Source organism: Medicago truncatula, chromosome 7 (assembly GCF_003473485.1).
Source record: "Medicago truncatula cultivar Jemalong A17 chromosome 7, MtrunA17r5.0-ANR, whole genome shotgun sequence".
In the NCBI taxonomy this organism is placed as follows: domain Eukaryota; kingdom Viridiplantae; phylum Streptophyta; class Magnoliopsida; order Fabales; family Fabaceae; genus Medicago; species Medicago truncatula.
The window spans coordinates 44,798,617-44,818,831 of record NC_053048.1 but is presented as its reverse complement, the minus strand read 5'-3'; the positions used below and the strand labels follow the sequence as shown (position 1 = coordinate 44,818,831).

Here is a 20,215-nt window from a genome sequence, read left to right as displayed (position 1 = left end):
AAATTCCTAGAGTGTTAATTTTCCTAGAGATGATGAAGGAACAAACAAAGAACAATCATTAAATTAAAATTAAACAAAATTAAAATGCTGATTTATTGTTGATAGAGAGACGATTGAAGTTGGAGAAACGGGATCGAGTACACCAACTTCGAAAACATGTCTCTACCATACAACAAACTCAAAACCTTTTGAAGCAATACATACAACAAACTCAAAAAACCCAATCAGAAATTTCAGCACCTAATTTAAGAATACATTTTGTTTCCCTCTGGTTTTATTGCATTCTCTAATACAGAAACAACATGATTGTTCATTTGACATCAAACATTGGATATCCAATCTTGGTTATTTAAAGTTTAAATCCAAACAAGACTAGAAAAAAAATAACATGGTAAAATAATGAACCATGACACCTGTTTTGAAACATTACTAGTTGCTACTAGTTGTTTCAGATTACTTTTTGAAAGAGAACTTTATCGATATGAGAGTAAATGGTCTCTGGGTCACAATATGCTTCATAGTAAAAACTCTTGGCCACCGCAAGGAATGAATTCTTGATATTGGAATGCAAGCCATCTGGAGAATTTTGAAGCACCAATTGCACAAGCTCTTGCATTTGTGACTCTATCTCGGATGTATTGATACTAGCTTGTGCCTGACAATAACATAAAAGAGTTGTGTTATATGTACAACCAAAATTGGACAATTTATGCAACAACCTTTGACATTGTGAGGAGCACGCAAATCAAAATCAGTAAAAAAGTATTAAAAAATTACAAAGAAATTGTTGGTTGTACAAAAATTATGTTCATATATCGTTCCTCTAACATAAATGTACAAAAATTCAGGATCTAGGAGTATTGAATGAACCAAATCATGATAGCCATGCACTTAATTTTTTTAATTTGAATTTGAATTTATCAACTTATTTATGAAACTTGTATAATTTGGATAGTTGCTAAATTTACTTTATTTATAAATAGAATAGCTTCCTTTTAAGTATCTTAGTGAATGTTTGTGAATTACAGTGAGTTTGACAAAATCATGGTTCCAAAGTGTAATTTTTACCAAAACTACGACAGCAAACTGTGACTCTAAGAACCTAACCGTTAGTCCAAACATGCACTTCTAAGCATAAAACTGGTATTCATTACTAACCTTGTTGCTTTGGTAATTACGGAGGCCAGTGCAGATTCCGTTTGTGACTTCAAGTAGTTTCTGGTACTCAGGATTGAGCTGTACTTCTTTTGACCAATATCCAGCGGTTAAATTTATGATTTGCACAAGTAATTTAGCTTCTCTTTTGGATTTGTTTCCTTCATTGACCCAGCTTGAAAACCACCTTTGCCACTGATCAAAAAACAAAATGAAAAGCTTTAGGAAAAAAATTCTAAAGTTCTTTCTATTTGCCATTCTTTTACATGTTTCATTTAACTGAAACTTGGCTCTAGCAGTGTTCAAACGAAGTTACATTTAGAAATGAATATATATAAAGTTACAAGTCTCAACAAAAGGATTTCCACTCACCATTTGTTTCAAATAATGAGAATTTTCCTGGTTCTGATTCCTAAACATTTGGAGGTCAAGGTCATCAAGGGTTGTCAGCAAAATCCCCATGAGTTTCTCCTCTCTCTTGTTCTTGTCTATCACCCTGCAACAAATTTGATGCATCAGTGGTGAAATTTAAAACACATTTTGTTGCATCAGTGGTTAAATTTGAAATAACATTACTAGATATGCTTGATATATGGTAACTACTAATTTCATGAATTAGACTTTTTAAGACACACATTAATAAGTATACACAATAATAGTTAGAAAGATATTTTGTTTACTTCTTTGAGTAGTTTTCTTCATTAATGCATTTATTGAACTGGTCTACAAAAGCAGTCCTAGTTTCTTCATCTTCGAAATTCGACTCCAGTATCTGCAACAAAGCTGTTGTTTTAGCCCATGCAAGTCTCTCTAGAGACCTCTCAGGCTCAAATATGTTGGCCGCTGCTACATAATAAGCAATCAGGAGACTCTTTTTGCTTAATCCAAACCCTTCTTGTTCTGATTCCATGTACCACCTAATATATAGATTTTTAATTGCAAATATTGGAATGTTCATTAGTTGTTGCTTTGATTGAGTGAAGCATGTTAGAGTGTTCTCTGGTTATTACTCTTACCTGTGTATTTCTTTCCATTCATCATAATGCATTGCTTGACAATTGTTGTAATCCAACCTTGCAAGCTCAAGATAAACATCATTGTTCACATACGGCATCCTATCAAAATAAATAGAAAAATAGAAGCATATAGTATTAAACTCTACATCTTTTTGACAGTAAAGACTCTAGTACTTAGTTCTAAGATATTAGGTAAAGGTGAAATTGTTCTGCAGACAATGATCTGAGCCATCAGATTCAATGTAAAATTAAGATTCTTACCTATAAAGGGTCTTGCCAATCCAAACATCATTTTCACCACCATAATGTTCAAGGTAAAACCTTGTCTCTAATCGGGGTAAGCTAGCATACCATGGCACATCCAAAGCATAACCCACCTGCATAATGTTTGTTACAATGTTAATGGGCTAAAATTCTCAACATAAATTTATCAATTATCAATTTATTTCTTGTTTTTTACTGCATTCACTGGTATGAAATGTCCGCAATAAACTCTGATACACTTTTTTATCTTCAAAACATCGTTGAAATCAGTAGGAATGAAATTAGAACTCACCTCGCCAGGTAAATCTTTGGTTATGATCCATTTATCTAAGAGCTCATTAGCGGCACGTTTCTTCATTAAATATTTGGCTGAAAAATTCTTGGCATCCTCGAGAATCTTCTCTTCTTGAAATAGCACTTGAGAAGCTCTATATAGATTGAACATACCAGTAACAGCTTGATTTAGCTGTCCGGCAAAGCAGAAGAATTCACCACTTTTCTCAAATTGCTTGAACACATCTGCCAATTAGCAATCAAACATAAACATATATTTATCCATTTGTGAAGATCATATATAACTCTAGCAAGCAATATCGGTAGCAAGGAATTAAAAAAAAACCATCCACTTTTGTGTTATGTAGTATGAAAAACTTACTCCAATTTGAACAATTCACTTTATAGTCATAGTGAAGTACTAATTAATATCAATTATTGACGAAAATATTAATAATTGGTATTATGTGGGCATACATAATAAATTATGATCAAATTTAAAAATATCAATTACCTTAATTTCTCATTTTACTCTTTATAAGGTGGTGAAATCTTTGAACTTACCAGGTGAAACTTGGTGGCCATGCAACCTTAGGATTCTAAATCCCATTGCTGTGTCGTCTATATCTTGAACCTCTGAATTTCTCGCCCAGCAAATACCTTTCTTAGTCCAATATCTATAAATTTTAAATTACATTTATCAAGTGAGTAATCATATAGAAGACAATGCATTTGGTATATATGTTCTCACATTCATACTTTTTTTTTCAACTATTTGCAAATTGTAAATCAACTTATCATTTATGTACCTTGACACATAATCCACACACTCCTTGATCTCTTGTTGAAAATATCTCGAAATTCCAAGGCGTTCTAGCCGATCCACAACCCACATGTGTTCAAATAAGTCCACAGGAAAGACATTTGGAACTGACAAAATGAACAAATAAATAAATACTCCATGTAGACTTAATTATAAAAAAAAAAAAAAAAAATAACTAATTAAACACATATTAAGAAAAATGGTCAAATATGATTTTATTAGAGAAAAAAGCATTTGGCAAGAAAATTTTACCTCCTCCATTGAACTTGTTGACAACATTGTCCAAGTAGTAGAGAGCATATTCATCCTTGGTTTGCATATGAGCAAAAGCTGTGGAAGACGGCGAGAACAAGAATGACCCATCTTGGGACTGCAACTTCAAAATTTGATACCAATTCAAATTCTGCATTCCCTCTAAACTGTGTAGCAATGTTGTGGGCACCATGTGCAGCACATCTCTTGGTATCCTGATACATGTTATATTTACTGGTTATAATAACTGCGATGCTAATAGTTATTTTACAAATGTCTCGTGAAATTTGAACTATATCCGTTGAGGCTACATAGTCAAACTCTTACTACTTACTACTGACATGTATATTGTACTGTGTTATAAGAATAATGTATACATACCTTTTGAGCTTTTCGTCTCTCATTTCAAATATTTCTTCCAAGATAGGAGAATCATCGGGAACTTCAATATTCAAACTTCGAGCTATATTGAGTAGTGAAGGAAACGCAACTTCAAATCCAATCGGCATGTGCTCAGCATTCTCATCCTGAAGCTTGTGAAGATTTTCCACAAAAAATTTCATACCTGTAATATGTATAAATTGGTTAAACCTGATTTTAATCTCTATAAAAACTTGGTTTTAATCTAATAAAAACATTGTTTTTACTTTTTAGTCCCAAAACTAAATACTTATAATTTTTTATCATATTATGTATAGAATTACCCTTTTGACACATCAGAGGGTGCATATTCCATGATCTCAATGCTATAACACAAGCCAAAGTGTTGATAATCCTGTCATGAGCTACAAATAATTCATCTCCCCATGAACCATCAGGAAGCTGATTATTGACAATCCATTCAAGAGAAGATGGAAACTGTGGTGTATTCTCATCATCAACATTTTTTATGAGAGCAACCCAAGCTGTGTCATAAGCTGATATGGTTATCTCTCCATCTTCCATCGAGCCCAACATCAATTTCACTGCATTAATTTGCTTCTTTATCTCCTTTGTCACCAAAACCTTCAAAGTAAATTGATATTCATAGTTAAATACATTTAGCTTTCTTGATTTTATGTCAAAAGTAAAATACTAGTTTGCCTCTAATTACTATGATCATCCCCTCACAAAAGAATTGGTGTAAGAGGATTTTTGAAATAATAAAATTACATATGCATATAATAAGATAATGGAAGAAAACTGATATTACCACATGCCTAAAATAAAAGATGAGAAAAGAAGAACAAAATACACAATATTGATTTGGAAAACACTCAACGAATAAAGAGAAAAAACATGAGGCACCAATTGGTTTACCCATACCACTTTCATTTATAACACCATATGCATCTTTCAAAATTTATTTTCAACATAAGTGGTTTTATCATTCATAATCTCCTATTTAAAGCTATTTATGTCAGCTTTTAAAATATTTTCTATGTTGTTAACTTCTTATTGCTACCTTTTTAATATGCCATAAGGATCGACATCATATAAACTTATCACCATTAATTGACTTTGTCATCACACTTGCTAGACAATCTTTATTGTGAATCTATTGCATGTCCACACTTCCTTCCTCTACTACTTCGCAAACATAATGATATTGTACACATATTGTACCTTCCTCTACTTCGCAAGTCATGATGATTAGAAATTTTATTTACACGAGATATATTTCAGGTCTCCCTCCATAATGAGATTTTAAGTTAAAAAAAAAAAAACTTTTATAAACATGAAAAAATGTTCATATTGTTAATAAAAGAGATGGGTTAATGGTGATAACATACCTGATGAAAAGATTTTTCCTCTTTGTTATCCGTCTCCAGAGTCTCAATCCATTCGATAGAAGGCACGATATCTTGAGAATCTTCATTAACATATTTTGCTAAATAGAGTCATTACATTAATTTTAATATTGTATTTTAAAAATTAATTACTTCAATGATAATGTGCGAAAATATGAATCTATTCTCAAAATCTAAGTAAAAAGTATATCACCTTGAGAGCGTATTGAACGAAATCCGTCAAAATTCTGTTTTCCTACAATGATTCGGAGGGGATGTATACCTACACAAATACTTAGTAAATTAATCACTAAAAACTTAAAAGATATATTTTATTATTGGAAAAATTTAATGAGAAAAAAATAATATGAGAATGGTTTTATTGAAAATATATCACCTTTGTTCCTTGAGTTCCGAACACAACATATGTGTTAGATGAGAGAGAAGATGAACAATATAAAGTTAAAATATAATGATGGATTGAGATGCAAATATATGGAGATTGAGATGTATATATAGACATTCGTTCTTATAGGCGGTCATACATAAATATATATTTTTTATATCAAATTTGTACAATATTTGATTCATGTAAATACAAATAGTTTTTGAACTTATAATTGAGTTTGAATTAGTGTGATTTTGCCAACAAAAATGTTTAGGATAATATAGACCACAAATTATCTACAAACGGTAACTTCTTCAGACAAATTTCGTAGTTTGATTATTTCAACAAAAAAAATTTTGTTGGATTAGTTGAACCGTCAATGTATATGTTATTAACCATCAAATTAATCCAACAATCATTGTTTTGACATGGAGACGAAAGAGGTTGATAAGTATTAATCAATGCCAAGAGAATATGTTCTATACACCATATCAAACTAAAAAAAAAAAAGGATAGGATTATATCACCTCTAATATAAAAACTTTAATTTATTTTAAAATATTTAACGAGACAAATCGTTGAAAATATGAATTTAATATAAGATTAAAAAGAAAAATATATATACTAATATACCTCTCAAAGAATGATATGATGGTTGAGTGGATAACTTGAGAGGACATTGGGAATGGGTAATATGTGTCAAGCAAGATGATGGAGGCAAGGGACTAAGGAAGAAGGAAATTTGGGAAGTCATTATGCTCTGTTATCTTTTTTACCAATGATGCACTCGTTCTTGTGATTTACTATGATTTCAAAGTATATACGCGATTGTTATATATAACATGAAGGAAATGAAACTGAGTGATATTAAAATTGTTTTTGGATTCACCTCAAAATTATTGGTTCATGCATTTGTATTGTGTTATATACCTTAATTTGGTAAAGTTTCTTTTGGTACAATGTTTTTATGTTTTAGGAAAGGTTTGACTATTATAATTGTATACATTCATCGAATATGGCTTTAATATAATATCATAGAAAATAAATTATATTGTCAAATAATCACATATAATTTTAAGTATGGATTTTATATTATTATGATTAAATTCAAATATTTTTAACAATTTGATAATTGTAATTTATTGGAGATAAAAAAAAAAAAGGTTTACACTAATGACAAAAAAAATGCACATGACGAGTTTATTTCATAAGTGATGTTTAACCAACCATAATACTTGATTTTTGTGTGGGCTAAATTGTTAATATTGAGAATTGTTAACAAATTCCCTTTTAACTATTATGGTTAAGATTTTTTTTTTATTTTTCTCTAACTAATAAATTATTTTCTACTTAGTTGATATTGCAGATCTTTCATTTTTAATGCATGAAAGTATCAATTTTTATTTGGTACTTGTTTAATTTATTTTTAAAGAATTTGGTCTTTATTATAATAAGGAAACTAGTATTTAGAAATTATAAATTTCTAAATTATGTATATCAAAGTGATAAGTATATCAAAGTGATAAGCATGTATGTGTGATGGTTAATATTTTAACATAAATATATTGAAATAATCATATGAAAAATATGCATAAAATTTCCTCCATCGTAAATCCGTTCAACGATATATTAGTCAAAAAAATTGTGTAAGTGTGTAATTTCATTTCAACCTAAATGTGGGGTATGGTAAAAAAAAAAAAAAAACTTAGATGCGGGGATATTAGTCAATTTCGACCTGATCAATTTAGTGCTAAAATATGACACAATTGATTAATTTGTCATTGAAATATACACTCAATTGATTTAACCGACTAAATCATGTGTTGGTATTTTTACTCGCTAATTTATTGGTAACGGTGACATCAAAAATGATTAAGACAATTTAATTTGTTGTTAAGTTTTTGTAAAAAAAAAAAAAAAAAAAAAAATTATGTTGCTAAGTTAACTAGTCAACCAATTGTGTTTTACCTTTTTTAAAATTTATTTTTTGTTTCGATAAGTTTCCTCTACAAGAGGATTTTATTTATTTAAGAATTGTTTTTTTGTTTTTCATAAGTTTACGCCTTGAAAGTTAATCATATTCAAGTTTGTATAATCTTTATATGAAATAATACATTTGATATAACAAATTAAAATAATAGTTATTACTTTTTTTTCAAGTTACTATTTATTTATTGGAAATGACTATCAATCAAAAAGATATTTTATATTAGACCCATAATGTATAAATAAAAATTTGTGAATCCTCTCAAAAAAAATAAAAAATTTGTGAATGTCAATTGAAACATGAGCCCTTACCTCCCTTATAACAAAAAAAAAGAAGAAGAAAAAAAAAGCATGAGCATGGCCCCTAATCCTATACAACTTGGTATTTGTGGACAAATTAAAACATGACACCTATATGTCATGTTACTGACCCAATAACTTATTTGTTAGATTCTCATGTTTTATTTTACAGTTATTTGACTAATAGAGATGCTACGTACTTCTGGCCATAATCTTATTTTTCAGGAAAAATCTTCAACGTTATCTCCTATCTATTTTAGTGGTGCTTCAAATACATTATGTTTTTTACCTGTGAGATTCATATTATCTTCGTGGTATGATCCATAGACACAATACACTCATTAATGTGACAAATTCAAAGTTCTTAAATTTTCGGCTCGTCAATTGATAGTTTAGTTATCTTTTCACTCGACTGGATCTTAAGGAAAAAGGAATGGAATCAAGATCTAGAGGATGACACAAGTATATAAATAGAATCTAAGGAAGTCGTAATCATCATCATGCATCGCCGTCATCTCATTATTAATCTTCAATAAGATGTGGGTTCCCCTTCCTCTACCTCCATGCACATAAGGAACTCGTTGGAATTTAGGGTTTACATGGGAAAGTGGAAAGAGTGTTTTCTCATGAATTTTAGGAAGATAGAGTGTTTAGAAGGCTAATTATTGCTGCATAAATAAGGAAATTTGATTGAACTTATGTTTTAATTGTTTTAATGATGATTGTGTGAAGATGTTAATTATGTGCTTGATCATTCGTGTGGATGTGTGACTTGTATGATGTTAGTCCTAATTGATGCATAAAATTCCTACTTTTTTTTTTGTTATAGGGTATTAATACGAGTTTGGTTTTGGACTTTATGGAAGATGGTTGGGATCAATCTAGAACAAGTCTACTCTTCAAAAATGCAAAAAATAATGTGTTCTTATAGGAATCACTGAGCCTAAAAGGTCTTAAAAGTCACTTTGGTTAATGTGATTCAAATCAAACCTATAAGTAATTTGAATCACACGAGCCATAACTCTGTTTATGGACTTATGTAGTCCATTTTTCATAGTTTTTCATAATTCAAGATATTTTAAGAATCTAGCAAGTTTTCATTGTATCAAACCTCTTCTAAGTTATTTTAAGGATAAAATATGGTTTTAGTCCCTGTAAATATGTCTTGTTTTGGTTTTAGTCTCTATAAAAAATTTGTAGAAAAAGGTCCCCGCAAAATATTTTGTTTTTTAAAATAGTCCATGACCCCACTTTTGTGATTATTTGCATACGTAGCACATGATGATTGAATCCATTTTATAGAAAAAAGTCCCTGTAAAATATTTTGTTTTTTAAAAAAGTTACTGCAAAATATTTTGTTTTTTAAAATAGTATGGACTATTTTAAAAAACAAAATATTTTGATACTATTTTAAAAAACAAAATATTTTGCAGGGACCTTTTTCTACAATTTTTTTACAGGGACTAAAACCAAAATAAGACATATTTACAGGGACTAAAACCATATTTTAGTCTCATATTAATATCTTATTACATCATCCTATACTTATAAACTTAATCCTAAATCATGTGCATGTGAATACCAACAAACAGATTATTTATGATTGGTTATATGTGATTACTAAGACCATGTACAATGGCCTATTGAATCTGAGTTTCAATAGGTTGAAACCATTGCAATGCCTTGTTGAATATGAGGGAAGAGGAGAGAGGTGATTAATGGATTCAACATGTTTAATATCTGACCGAGGGGCCACGCGGGGCGTTTTCATTTGGCCACGCACAGCGCGTGCAATACACGCGCCGACAGGGCGCGTCGCTGAAGGAAGATGCGGAGAGAGAAATGATTTTGGGATAAAGTGGGACACGTGGTCCAATCTGATTGGCTGGCTGGATTTTTATCTTCTTAATAATTTGGACTCAATTATTTCATTGCAAATATTATTATTTTTTTAATTTTTTCATCAAAATTCGTGATTTTTTTTTCTCTATAAATAGAGACTTGAATCATTTGATTTGGACACAGAAAAAAAATCATAATTTTCACTCTCTTAATCTTATTATTAGCATTTCTTTTGAAGTTTTAGTCTTTATTTAGTGAAATGGATCCCACTAACAATCAATTCAACACCCAAAATTCTTCTGTATTGCATTTTATGTTAAGAAAATAAAAATAAATTATTTAAATAAATTTTGTTTTTACAAAAAAAAAAAAATTTGTTAAGTGTTTCTTCATTTTAATTTAATTATAATCGATAATTGTAATTTTATGTAATTATAAAAATAAAAATATAAAATTAAATAAGAATAAGAAATAAAAGGTGGTGGGATAAGGTGTTGAATGAAAAAACCATTGGAGAGGTAAAAATTGAATGGGTGTTGAATTAAGAGAGAGGGAAAATGATATGGAGTGTTGGGAATTGAAAAAGTAGGTGTTGAAGGTTGTTGAATGTATTTTACCATTGTAAATGGTCCAATGAGATTCATTGTCACATCATTGCATCATGTGTGATTGGACTGTTAAAGGAACAAAATAGGAGGAATTTCAAATTAGAGGCGTAGAATCTATTTTGTTTACGTATGTTATTTCCATACTTCACATGTATTACTGGGTTATTTCCACCATTAACCATAGAAATAGTAGTTGATGAATTGAATGTATAATATGTGCATAGATTGTGATGATATGTGATATATTAAATTCAATGTATGATGGGTACAAAGAGATCACATAGTTATTGACTAATGATCGCATAAATTGTGATGAGAAGAATATGTTAGATATTTGTATAACAGTAGGATATATTGTATTGAAGTGTGAAACTGAATTTTAAATGACGAAGTATCGCATTATGTTATGTATATGAGTTTTTTTTAATGAACATATTATGATAAGTTGATCATACTTAGTATGAAGAAGCTACTGCTCTCAATGCATAGATGTTTGAGAAGAAATGGATATAGATAAGTAGATTATACTCCCTCCGTCCATAAATAAATGACCTAGTTGACTCTGACGCACATACCAATGCATATGTTTTATCTTTGATATCTTCAATTCTCTACTAAAAAAAATTATAAAAATTTAATATTTTAAAAATACTCATCGAGACGAATCCAACAACATCTTACATGATATTATTTATCTTTGTGAATTAGTAAAAAAGTATGATCAAAATATATCAAGTCAATAATGCATATTGTCAACTAGGTCATTTATTAAGGGACGGAGGGAGTATCTAATGTTAGATTGAGACTTTAATTACAGCATTATGAATTATTGTAAATAGATAAAGAAATGTATATAATGGATGTTTTATGTATATAAATAATACATATATTATACACGTGTGTTATAAAGTAAGTGAGAATGCGGAGTTCTTTAAAGGTAGTTGAACTCTTTGTTTTGTCTGTTTGGCGATCAAAGATATACGAAAGTGTAAGAGGGGGACATCCACTTTTATTTTTTTTTAAATTTGTGGGGACATCCACTTAAAAGTTAATATATTTCCACATTTTATCAATGAGATTTCAATAAAATTGCAACATGATCAACTTAGTGTAGGTCCTCATTATAAGGCTAAGAAAAGGAATATAAACTTAATATTATTCTAGAAATAAAGAATATATATATATATATATATATATATATATATGAGTTAGGATCCGTTGACACCAGGTGTCAACGGATTCGTTGACACCAAATCTCATCCATCAATTTTATTTGATCAAAGGCTCGTATTTTTCTATATGGTGTGTATCTTTCCCCAATGACATACTATTATTTTATTAAATCGTTGAAAAACTGCAATCGAAAACATTAATATTGGTGATACTCTTCTCTTGTCTTCATCTCTATTTCCTCTTACTTAATTCAACATATGGACGAAGGTAATGAATACGATCGCAATTGGAGAAGGGATTCAACCTAGGAAAATTGCAAATTACGAATGTTCATAAAATAGAAATCTCAATGTATATGGATTATAAACCCTAGATTTCAATTTGGGGATTTTTGGTTTATTTTTCAATTCGTATATGAACCCTAATATTAGAATCGCTATCATGATTCCAGGAACCGGTGCGAGTATGTTTTACGATAATTGCTGCTGAAATCCATTATGATTCATTTTGGTATATAAGCTGCGATTTCTTAATTGTTCATGAAATTGTAGTTGTGTATAAATTGGATGTTGCTTTTTTGGCTCTTAGCTTTTGGCATATAAACCGGAAAAGCAGAAACTGGTGGTATTACCTTTCAACCTCAAAGAGTCAAATAATTGGAAGCACTAGAATGATAAAAAATTATTATATATGTGAATTGTTGCCAATTCTAAGCGTCCAGAAAAATCAAGAGGTGATGAGTATGAATAGTGATATGATTGAGATATGTGAAGAGAATCAATAAAGCCTATTACGAGAATTGGGGTTTTCAATTAATTAAAACATAATGGTATACGGGAGAGGAAGGATGGGTTAATTTAGAAACTATTATAAGCCTTTGATTAAATAAAATCAACGGTTGAGATTTGGTGTCAACGAATCCGTTGACACCTGGTGTCAACGGATCCTGTCTCTATATATATATATATATATAAGAATATGAATGATATAATGATACAAAAGATTTGGCCTGGTGGTTTTACTTGTTACTTAAAGTGTGCTCTTCTCGAAGTCTCAGATTCAATTCTCCATAATGTCAGTTTCGGTGGGCTGTTTCTTATAAAAATACAAAAGATTTGTTTTGAAACAAGAAGTATTTATATTTTACCAAAGAATTGGGCTAATACTAGTGTTGTCGCACGAGTTCGTTATAAATATCATTGTTGTGTTAAGTGTTACCAATAAATGGACTTGATAATATATTTGATTAATTAAAAAATATAATATAAGATTTAACGGAAACAATTGAACTAACCAATATAAACAGTAGAAGACATTACATGTTTTTCATTGCACAATTAGAAAATTTCAACGTAACTAAATTGAATATGTGCGCCAAATTCTTAGGATTAACATTTGCCAATTTGGAACTAATCTGACTTTGGTTCACTTATTTGTCTCGTATTATTTGTGCATTAGACCCAAATATTTGTCCAGTTTTTTCAATCAAAGGTAAATATTTTATCCATATTTTATTTAATATTTAAGTCTTTTAGTAAAAATAGTTGCCACATATTTTTTTATGTATCAATGACAAAAAAGTGTTTTCATTTTTTTATAATTATCAATGACAAATATTTATCTCGTACTTTTTTTTACCATTGATAAATATTTATTTCATTTTTTATATTGATTATTGACAAATAAGTGCCTATCTTTTATAGAAGATCTAAAAAAATATTAAATTTAACTAATTGATTGGTGATAAACAAATATGTATACCGTGTATGAATTATGATGAATTATGTCAGCCAACGACTTCTCAGTGACTCTTTAAAAAAAAAAAACATTAAGTGTGAAAAAATTGAGTTAGTCTATTATAATTATTCTTATTTTTAATCATCGTATATTCTAATTGTTTTCATTGTGATGTCGATGATATTAAAAAAAAAAACTAATTTAAAATAAGTTTTTAGTCACAAACATTCATCATGTGTATGATTTTTAAAATATATTATAATTATTCTCATTTTTATTTAGATATAAAAAAAATCAACTAAATGTTTAGTGACCGACAATTGTTTCCTCTCTATGATTCATATGTTTCAACTACACTCGTTAATGAATCATTTGAAGAATAACAACTTGAAAGTAATGAAGTGTGCGAAAATAATTATATTTATTGTATTATAATTTTTCTCTTTTTTATGTCGAAATTATTTATAAAAAAAAAACATTTTTTTAATAACTTTTAAGCCACAACAATTTGTCTCTCGTATGATTTTTAGAATAAAATTATAATTAATATATTATAATTTACTGAACTATCGGTTTCCTTAGATCCCTTGTCTTTTTCTTTTCCGCTTTTTTGGTCTTTGAGGATTTTGGTTTGTCCCCTCTTATATTTTTTTTTCTTTTCTTTATATATATATATATATATATATATATATATATATATATATATATATATATGTCTTAGTTTCTTGAAGTTGAAGGGTGGCAACCTAGTTAATATGTCTTAGTTTCCCTTTATGCTTTCCCTCACTCCTAGTTTATCGGAAAAATATATAATTATGCTCATTTATAATATATATATATATTTAAATAATTGGTTAGTGAGAAATAATTGTCTACATGTATGTATGAGTTGCACCCTCTCCAATGTTATTTTTTAGTGATTCATTTACAAAAAAAAAAAAGTAAAAATAGCAAAGTGCTATAAAATTTTGGATAAATACATTGAATTATGTTTATACGTTTTTGGTTGTTATAAATACATCGAATTATATTTTTAGTCTTAAAAAAAGTGACATGTTTTGGTCTTTATAAAAAAGATTAGCATTCAATTTTAGTCCTTATTAAATTAAAATTTATTTTGTTGTGCATAAACTTATTATTTTTTTTAAATGATATTTCACGGGAATGTTAAAAACATTAAAAGAATCTCTTTTATAAAATGAAATAAATTATGTAAAAAAAAAATGAAATATAAATTTTTCTAAACACCCCAATTTTAAAATTAAAGTAATAAAAAATTTATGTACCAAAAAAACAAAGTAATAAAAATTTGGATCTAAAAATCAAACTTTGAACTAATCTTTTGCGAAGGAACTTTGTATTACACATACGATATGGTGGGACATTATGCACGAGTTTGTTCGGGGAGATTTCTTTAGGGACTGGTCAGGGTTTCCTAATTTTTGTTTTCCGTAATTTTCACTTTCTATCAAGGGTTTGGTTCGGCCCCCCCTCTTGTACATATATTTCCCTTTTTTCTATTTATATAATATATGGGTGAGCAGCAGAGGATTAGTGTTCTTTGGAGGTGCCGACCTAGTCGGAATGTTCAACGGCTCCTTGATGTCTTCCTCACTCTTGATTCACTAAAAAAAAATTAAATAAGTATGTAAAATATCATTCAAAAAATTAAAAGTTTAAGTCTGATTAAACAAATTTTAATTTAAAATAAATTAAAATTAAATGCTGAAAAAAATTATATGAACCAAAACATGTCAGTTTTTTATGAGAATCAAGAACGAAATTTGTAACACCCTTTTTCCCGACGATAAATATTAAATAATAAGAATATATTTAATAATACAGTTGTTACAAAACTCGACATTGAATCACAAAATAACAATAAAATGTTTTCTTTTAAAATAAATCCATTGTAGAAGAAGAAAATCGTTCACCGATCACATTAATAAATTAATACTTGTCTTTCAGCAATCATAGATATAAAATAACAAAGTTTCCAATATTCAGCTCAAAATGAAATTAAAATTAAATCGTCAATCCCAGCCATAGTGTTACAATATCAGAGCTCATAGCGACTACATGCTTATTCAACCACCAAGTAACAGAACTAAACGGAGGGCATCCCCTCATCTCCATCTTCAAAAATGTCTTGTAGCTACTCCTCATCAACCTGAGTATCTGTACTCAAAGTACATCCACCTTACGGAAAACAACACGACAAAATAAGGGGTGATAAATCATGTCATAACATAATAATAGGAAAAAGTATGCACCTTAAATAAATATCAAAAGAATATAATCTCCACCGTCTCATCACTCTCCACAGTTATTATGTATAATCTCTTCATTTCACATATCACAGCAACACTTCATTTTTACACATAAACATTTATCATAAACATCAACATATACATGCATATGGACTCTCCTAACGACATGTATGAATGTGGTAACACACCTACTCTTCCATTTTGCCAGAGTTATGTTATTGGACTTTTCTCTACATAGTTTGTCAGAGGTATGTTATTGGACTTTCTCTCCCAAATCAATGCAAGGCATCATGCTCTAGACTCTATATGAACGCGAATAATTAAATTCGACAAGTACTGCACGTATACACTTAATCACATAAATCCACATATTAATGCAAGACTCCTCCCTAAAATTCACAACTCGAATGCAAGCACACAAAACATCATCACATCATCACTCTCATCATCATATTAGTATAATTATCGTCATTCTCATCATCACTAAAATATAAACATTATCATTTTATCATCATATTAGTTTAGTTGTTGTCATTCTCTTCGTCACTAAAATAAACATTATCATTCTCATCTTTATCATAATTTAACCATCTTCACTCTCATCACTATTGTAATATAAACATCGTCATTTCTTATCGTATTTATTTATTTACATATATAATATCAACCATCATCACACTTTGTTACAGTTATATGATTCCTCATCATTACTATCTATCAACCCTTTATACCACCACTAAATCTCTTCATTAATCAAACCCTTATGCGTGACTCATTTCTACGTCAACATTCCTCTATTTTAATTTATTATTCATCTTACGGACATACTCTGTTCTCGCATCTATTCTAGGCTCTCTATCTACTTTATTTCAAATATCATACCCTATTTCTCATTCTTAGTCTCACGATGTTCTCTTATTCGTTTTCATACGTATAACGTCTCCTCCCTATACAACTAGGTTCTTCCTCACCATCATCATTAACTCTTTCATACTCATTCTGCTCACCAAAGCGACTATATATCTTATTACCTCGTTCTCACATTCATCGTCATCTATACGCCAATCATTCTCCTAATCTTAACTTGATTCTAAATTAAAGTTATTATCTCACCTTTTCATTACTTTCAACTTCAGCAACTTTCCTCACTAAGACTTCATTATAATTCAAGATTTTATTCTTTCTCTCTTCTAATCAATTCCCGTCTTATTAATCGTTATCATCATTCCTATTATCTTACATTAGTTAGTTCACAACTCTCTATCTATCCTTACATTTCGTCTACGATCATATAATTCGAATACACTATATTCTTTATTCGTTTTTACACGTTCCTATATAATATTCACCTTAAGTTCTTTAATTTCCTTGACTCTCTCACTCTTAAATTAGCAACACTCATAAGCTCATTATTTGTATACGGAGATTATGTTTAACTTCGTCAGTTACTCGAAAAATAACTACTTCATTATTTCCCTTATCATCATCCTTTTTCACTTCTTTATGCCTTTCATATTTTATACCCTCTTAATTGACTTACCACATTAGACCTTTTAAATATCCCAAGGGCTTACTCTCGTCGTTACCACTCCGTCGTGAACTACCTATCTATATATCTTCTACTTCTCCTTATACTACTTAAACTACTTCACCGTTTTAGGCTCATCCCTAATTTGAGGAACTTGTTTTGTATAATATTCATCTATCTTAAACAACTCCTCTATGTCTTCTCTTATCATCATTTTTCAATTCTTATTGCCAAGTCATCTTTTAACATCATTAAATTCACTTAGATCATTATCATCGGTTTATGTTTTAGACTCACTATTATCTTGAGATAATCACTTATATTTATGCCTAAGCACACTTCCTCGTTTGGATATGTAGTTTGAGGCCCCTTACTTTTAATCAAAATGCCTACTGCTTTCCTAGAATCACTATTGCTTTTAATGATGTTGAAGAGCCCACTAGAAGAATTGTGCTGAAATTTCATTAACATTGCAACATGACCCATGTGTGGTATTTTGATCATAACTCACGTTGTGGATGTCTGATTGAGGTCAAGCTAAATCCAATTGAAATATAACATCCATACCTGCGACTTTCATGTTTACACCAAGACCTAGTTCGGAACGGAAATGGGTGAAAAACACCCATAAGTGGGCGCTGGGAGCCAGGAACAAGCGCCAGCCCTCGGGTTGTGAGTGCTAGGCTCCCTTACTGTAGCGCAACACTGCGACGTTTTCAGGTCCTGCGTTTTTGAACTACAAAAATGCTTATAAGTTTCCCAAAAATCCAATTTTCAGAGCCCTCATGATTTCAAACTGATATGTAACATTACATATGATTACACTATCATCCAAACACTACTTTCTCACACAATTTATCTAATTGCATCACTCTTCACATGATTAAAGGCTCTAATTCAATTACCCTAACTTTGTTCTTTTTCAATTTTAATTCTTCAACCACAACAATAAATCCTCATCATCACTTCAATAACTCTCCTCCTCTATCCTTTCTACAGCCCCAACAAGAAAAATAAACCCTAGAGATGAATAGATTCTCCCTCTTACCTTGAATCCGTCGAAATCTCCGTTGTGCGCTATGTTATTGCAACTAGGGTTTTCCTCTTCCTATGTAACTTTCTTCTTTCTTTTCCACGTTCAGCAATATTGACCCCCTAACCTCTATATTTTTCTATTTATATTCGGATTGGTCGCTCATTGTGATCCTTTCGCTCCTCAACCCACTATTCTTTTACTCCATCCCTCCCCTACTTATTTAAAACTTATATTCTACCCGACTATATTATTCTTATGTTGATTCATCTCTTCATTTTATTTAATTCCTCATACTACTTCTCAGTCATCATCAATATTCTATTTTCTCAGCAACAAAATAACACTAAAGCAAAAGTAACATCAATAATAATATTAACCAAAACTTCACTTATCCAACTTTATGAAATTAATTAAAAATGGAAAATTGGGGTGTTACAAATTGAACTATATTTTTTTTAAGACGCAAAAATGAAATATATCACCCAACAAAGTGCCTCAATAGCACAAGATGTGCCAAAGAAGACGACAAAAGTTTACGAACAAATCCTGCTAAAAGAGAAAATATAAGGCAAGATTAACCAATGCCCAAACAACACAATCGACACGACCACTATCTCTGATGGCCAAAAACAAAAGTGACATTAGATGCCTTTAACCATCAAAAGGAATGAAATTTTACGCTATCTAACAACTTTTTTAGAGATTTTTCTTTTTGGTTGAAAAGTCTATTATTTCTTTCACTCCACATTACCCAAACATTAGCAAGCCAAATAAGTTGCATAAGCGAGCGTCTCGCCAATAAGCCACCAACTGAAAAATTGAACTGAACAAAATGGTCATCAATAGAATTCGGCTCCGCCGTAGAAACCCAATCCAAGCTCGGACTAGAGACCAAAGAGCCCTAAAACCCTTACAAGAGAGGAACAAAAGACTAACTAATTCAACATCAACACAACCATTAGCACATAAATGCATGTCGTGGGGAATAACTTCACGCGCCGCCAGATTGTCCTTGGTCGATAACCTGTTACGCATAAGTCTCCAAGCGAAAATCGATACTTTTGTAGGAACCTGTTTGTGCCAAATCAAGTCTGACGCTGCCCCTACATTAGGATTCTCATTGGAAGTAAGTAACTGATAAGCGCCACGAACAGAGTAGCCACCCATAGGATCCAACTGCCACTGATCTAAACTGTGATCTTGCAAAATCACATTAGCAAGCAATCTCCTACACTCCCCTACCGTTTCCTCCTCACAATCCCACAACCTCCTTTGCCACTTCCACGCCTCACCACCTTCCTCCCACCCATACACAAACATATCATACACCGTACATGACTTATTAACTGATAAATCATATAACTGCCTAAACCTCACCGACAAAGGAATCCCTCCCACCCAAGGTTCAGTCCATAAAAAGTTTTCATACCATTCCCAACCTTTTTTGCTACACAATCACAGAACCACCGTCCACCAAGACCACCAACACCCTCACGAATTTTTGCTACATCCTTCCACTAATAGGAATCACACCCCCCTCCTCTCTCAAAAGGCTACCCACCTCACCATAACGAGCTACCAACACCTTATATCATAACCCCCTATCGACTAAAATCCTCCAACACCATTTACCTAAAATAGTCAAATTAAGCTCTTGCATTTTCCTAACCCCCAACCCTCCTTCCTCCTTTCTCAAACAAATAGTTTTTCAATTTATCCAAGATATTTTCCTAAGATCCTCACTTCCTCCCGAAATAAATTTAATTAAAAGAGATTCAATATAAGAGATAATACC

At 30.5% G+C, this 20,215-nt stretch overlaps 1 protein-coding gene across 1 annotated transcript; it reads right to left on the bottom strand.

Annotated features, from left to right (window-relative positions):
• Positions 1-241: 241 nt before the first annotated feature.
• Positions 242-19,740, bottom strand: LOC25499121 (ent-copalyl diphosphate synthase, chloroplastic). The gene is made up of 15 exons (XM_039828013.1): positions 19,335-19,740; positions 5,767-5,835; positions 5,556-5,635; positions 4,488-4,788; positions 4,165-4,348; positions 3,784-3,998; positions 3,518-3,638; positions 3,273-3,385; positions 2,728-2,954; positions 2,433-2,548; positions 2,172-2,270; positions 1,836-2,072; positions 1,528-1,651; positions 1,159-1,350; positions 242-655 (listed from the first exon to the last, which is right to left on the bottom strand). Exons 1-15 carry the CDS (start codon positions 19,738-19,740, stop codon positions 449-451), a joined length of 2,691 nt encoding a protein of 896 aa, XP_039683947.1. The 3' UTR covers positions 242-448.
• Between the last annotated feature and the right edge of the window lie 475 nt (positions 19,741-20,215).

Bases quoted from the DNA above. Each gene is read 5' to 3' on its own strand.
- LOC25499121 (XM_039828013.1), bottom strand. From the start codon at position 19,740: ATGTTTGTGTATGGGTGGGAGGAAGGTGGTGAGGCGTGGAAGTGGCAA. The intron at 3,639-3,783 runs GTAAAATTTTCT...TCATTTTGTCAG, and splicing joins CAACAAGTTCAATGGAGGAG to TTCCAAATGTCTTTCCTGTG. The intron at 1,351-1,527 runs GTGAGTGGAAAT...TTTTTTGATCAG, and splicing joins CTCATTATTTGAAACAAATG to TGGCAAAGGTGGTTTTCAAG.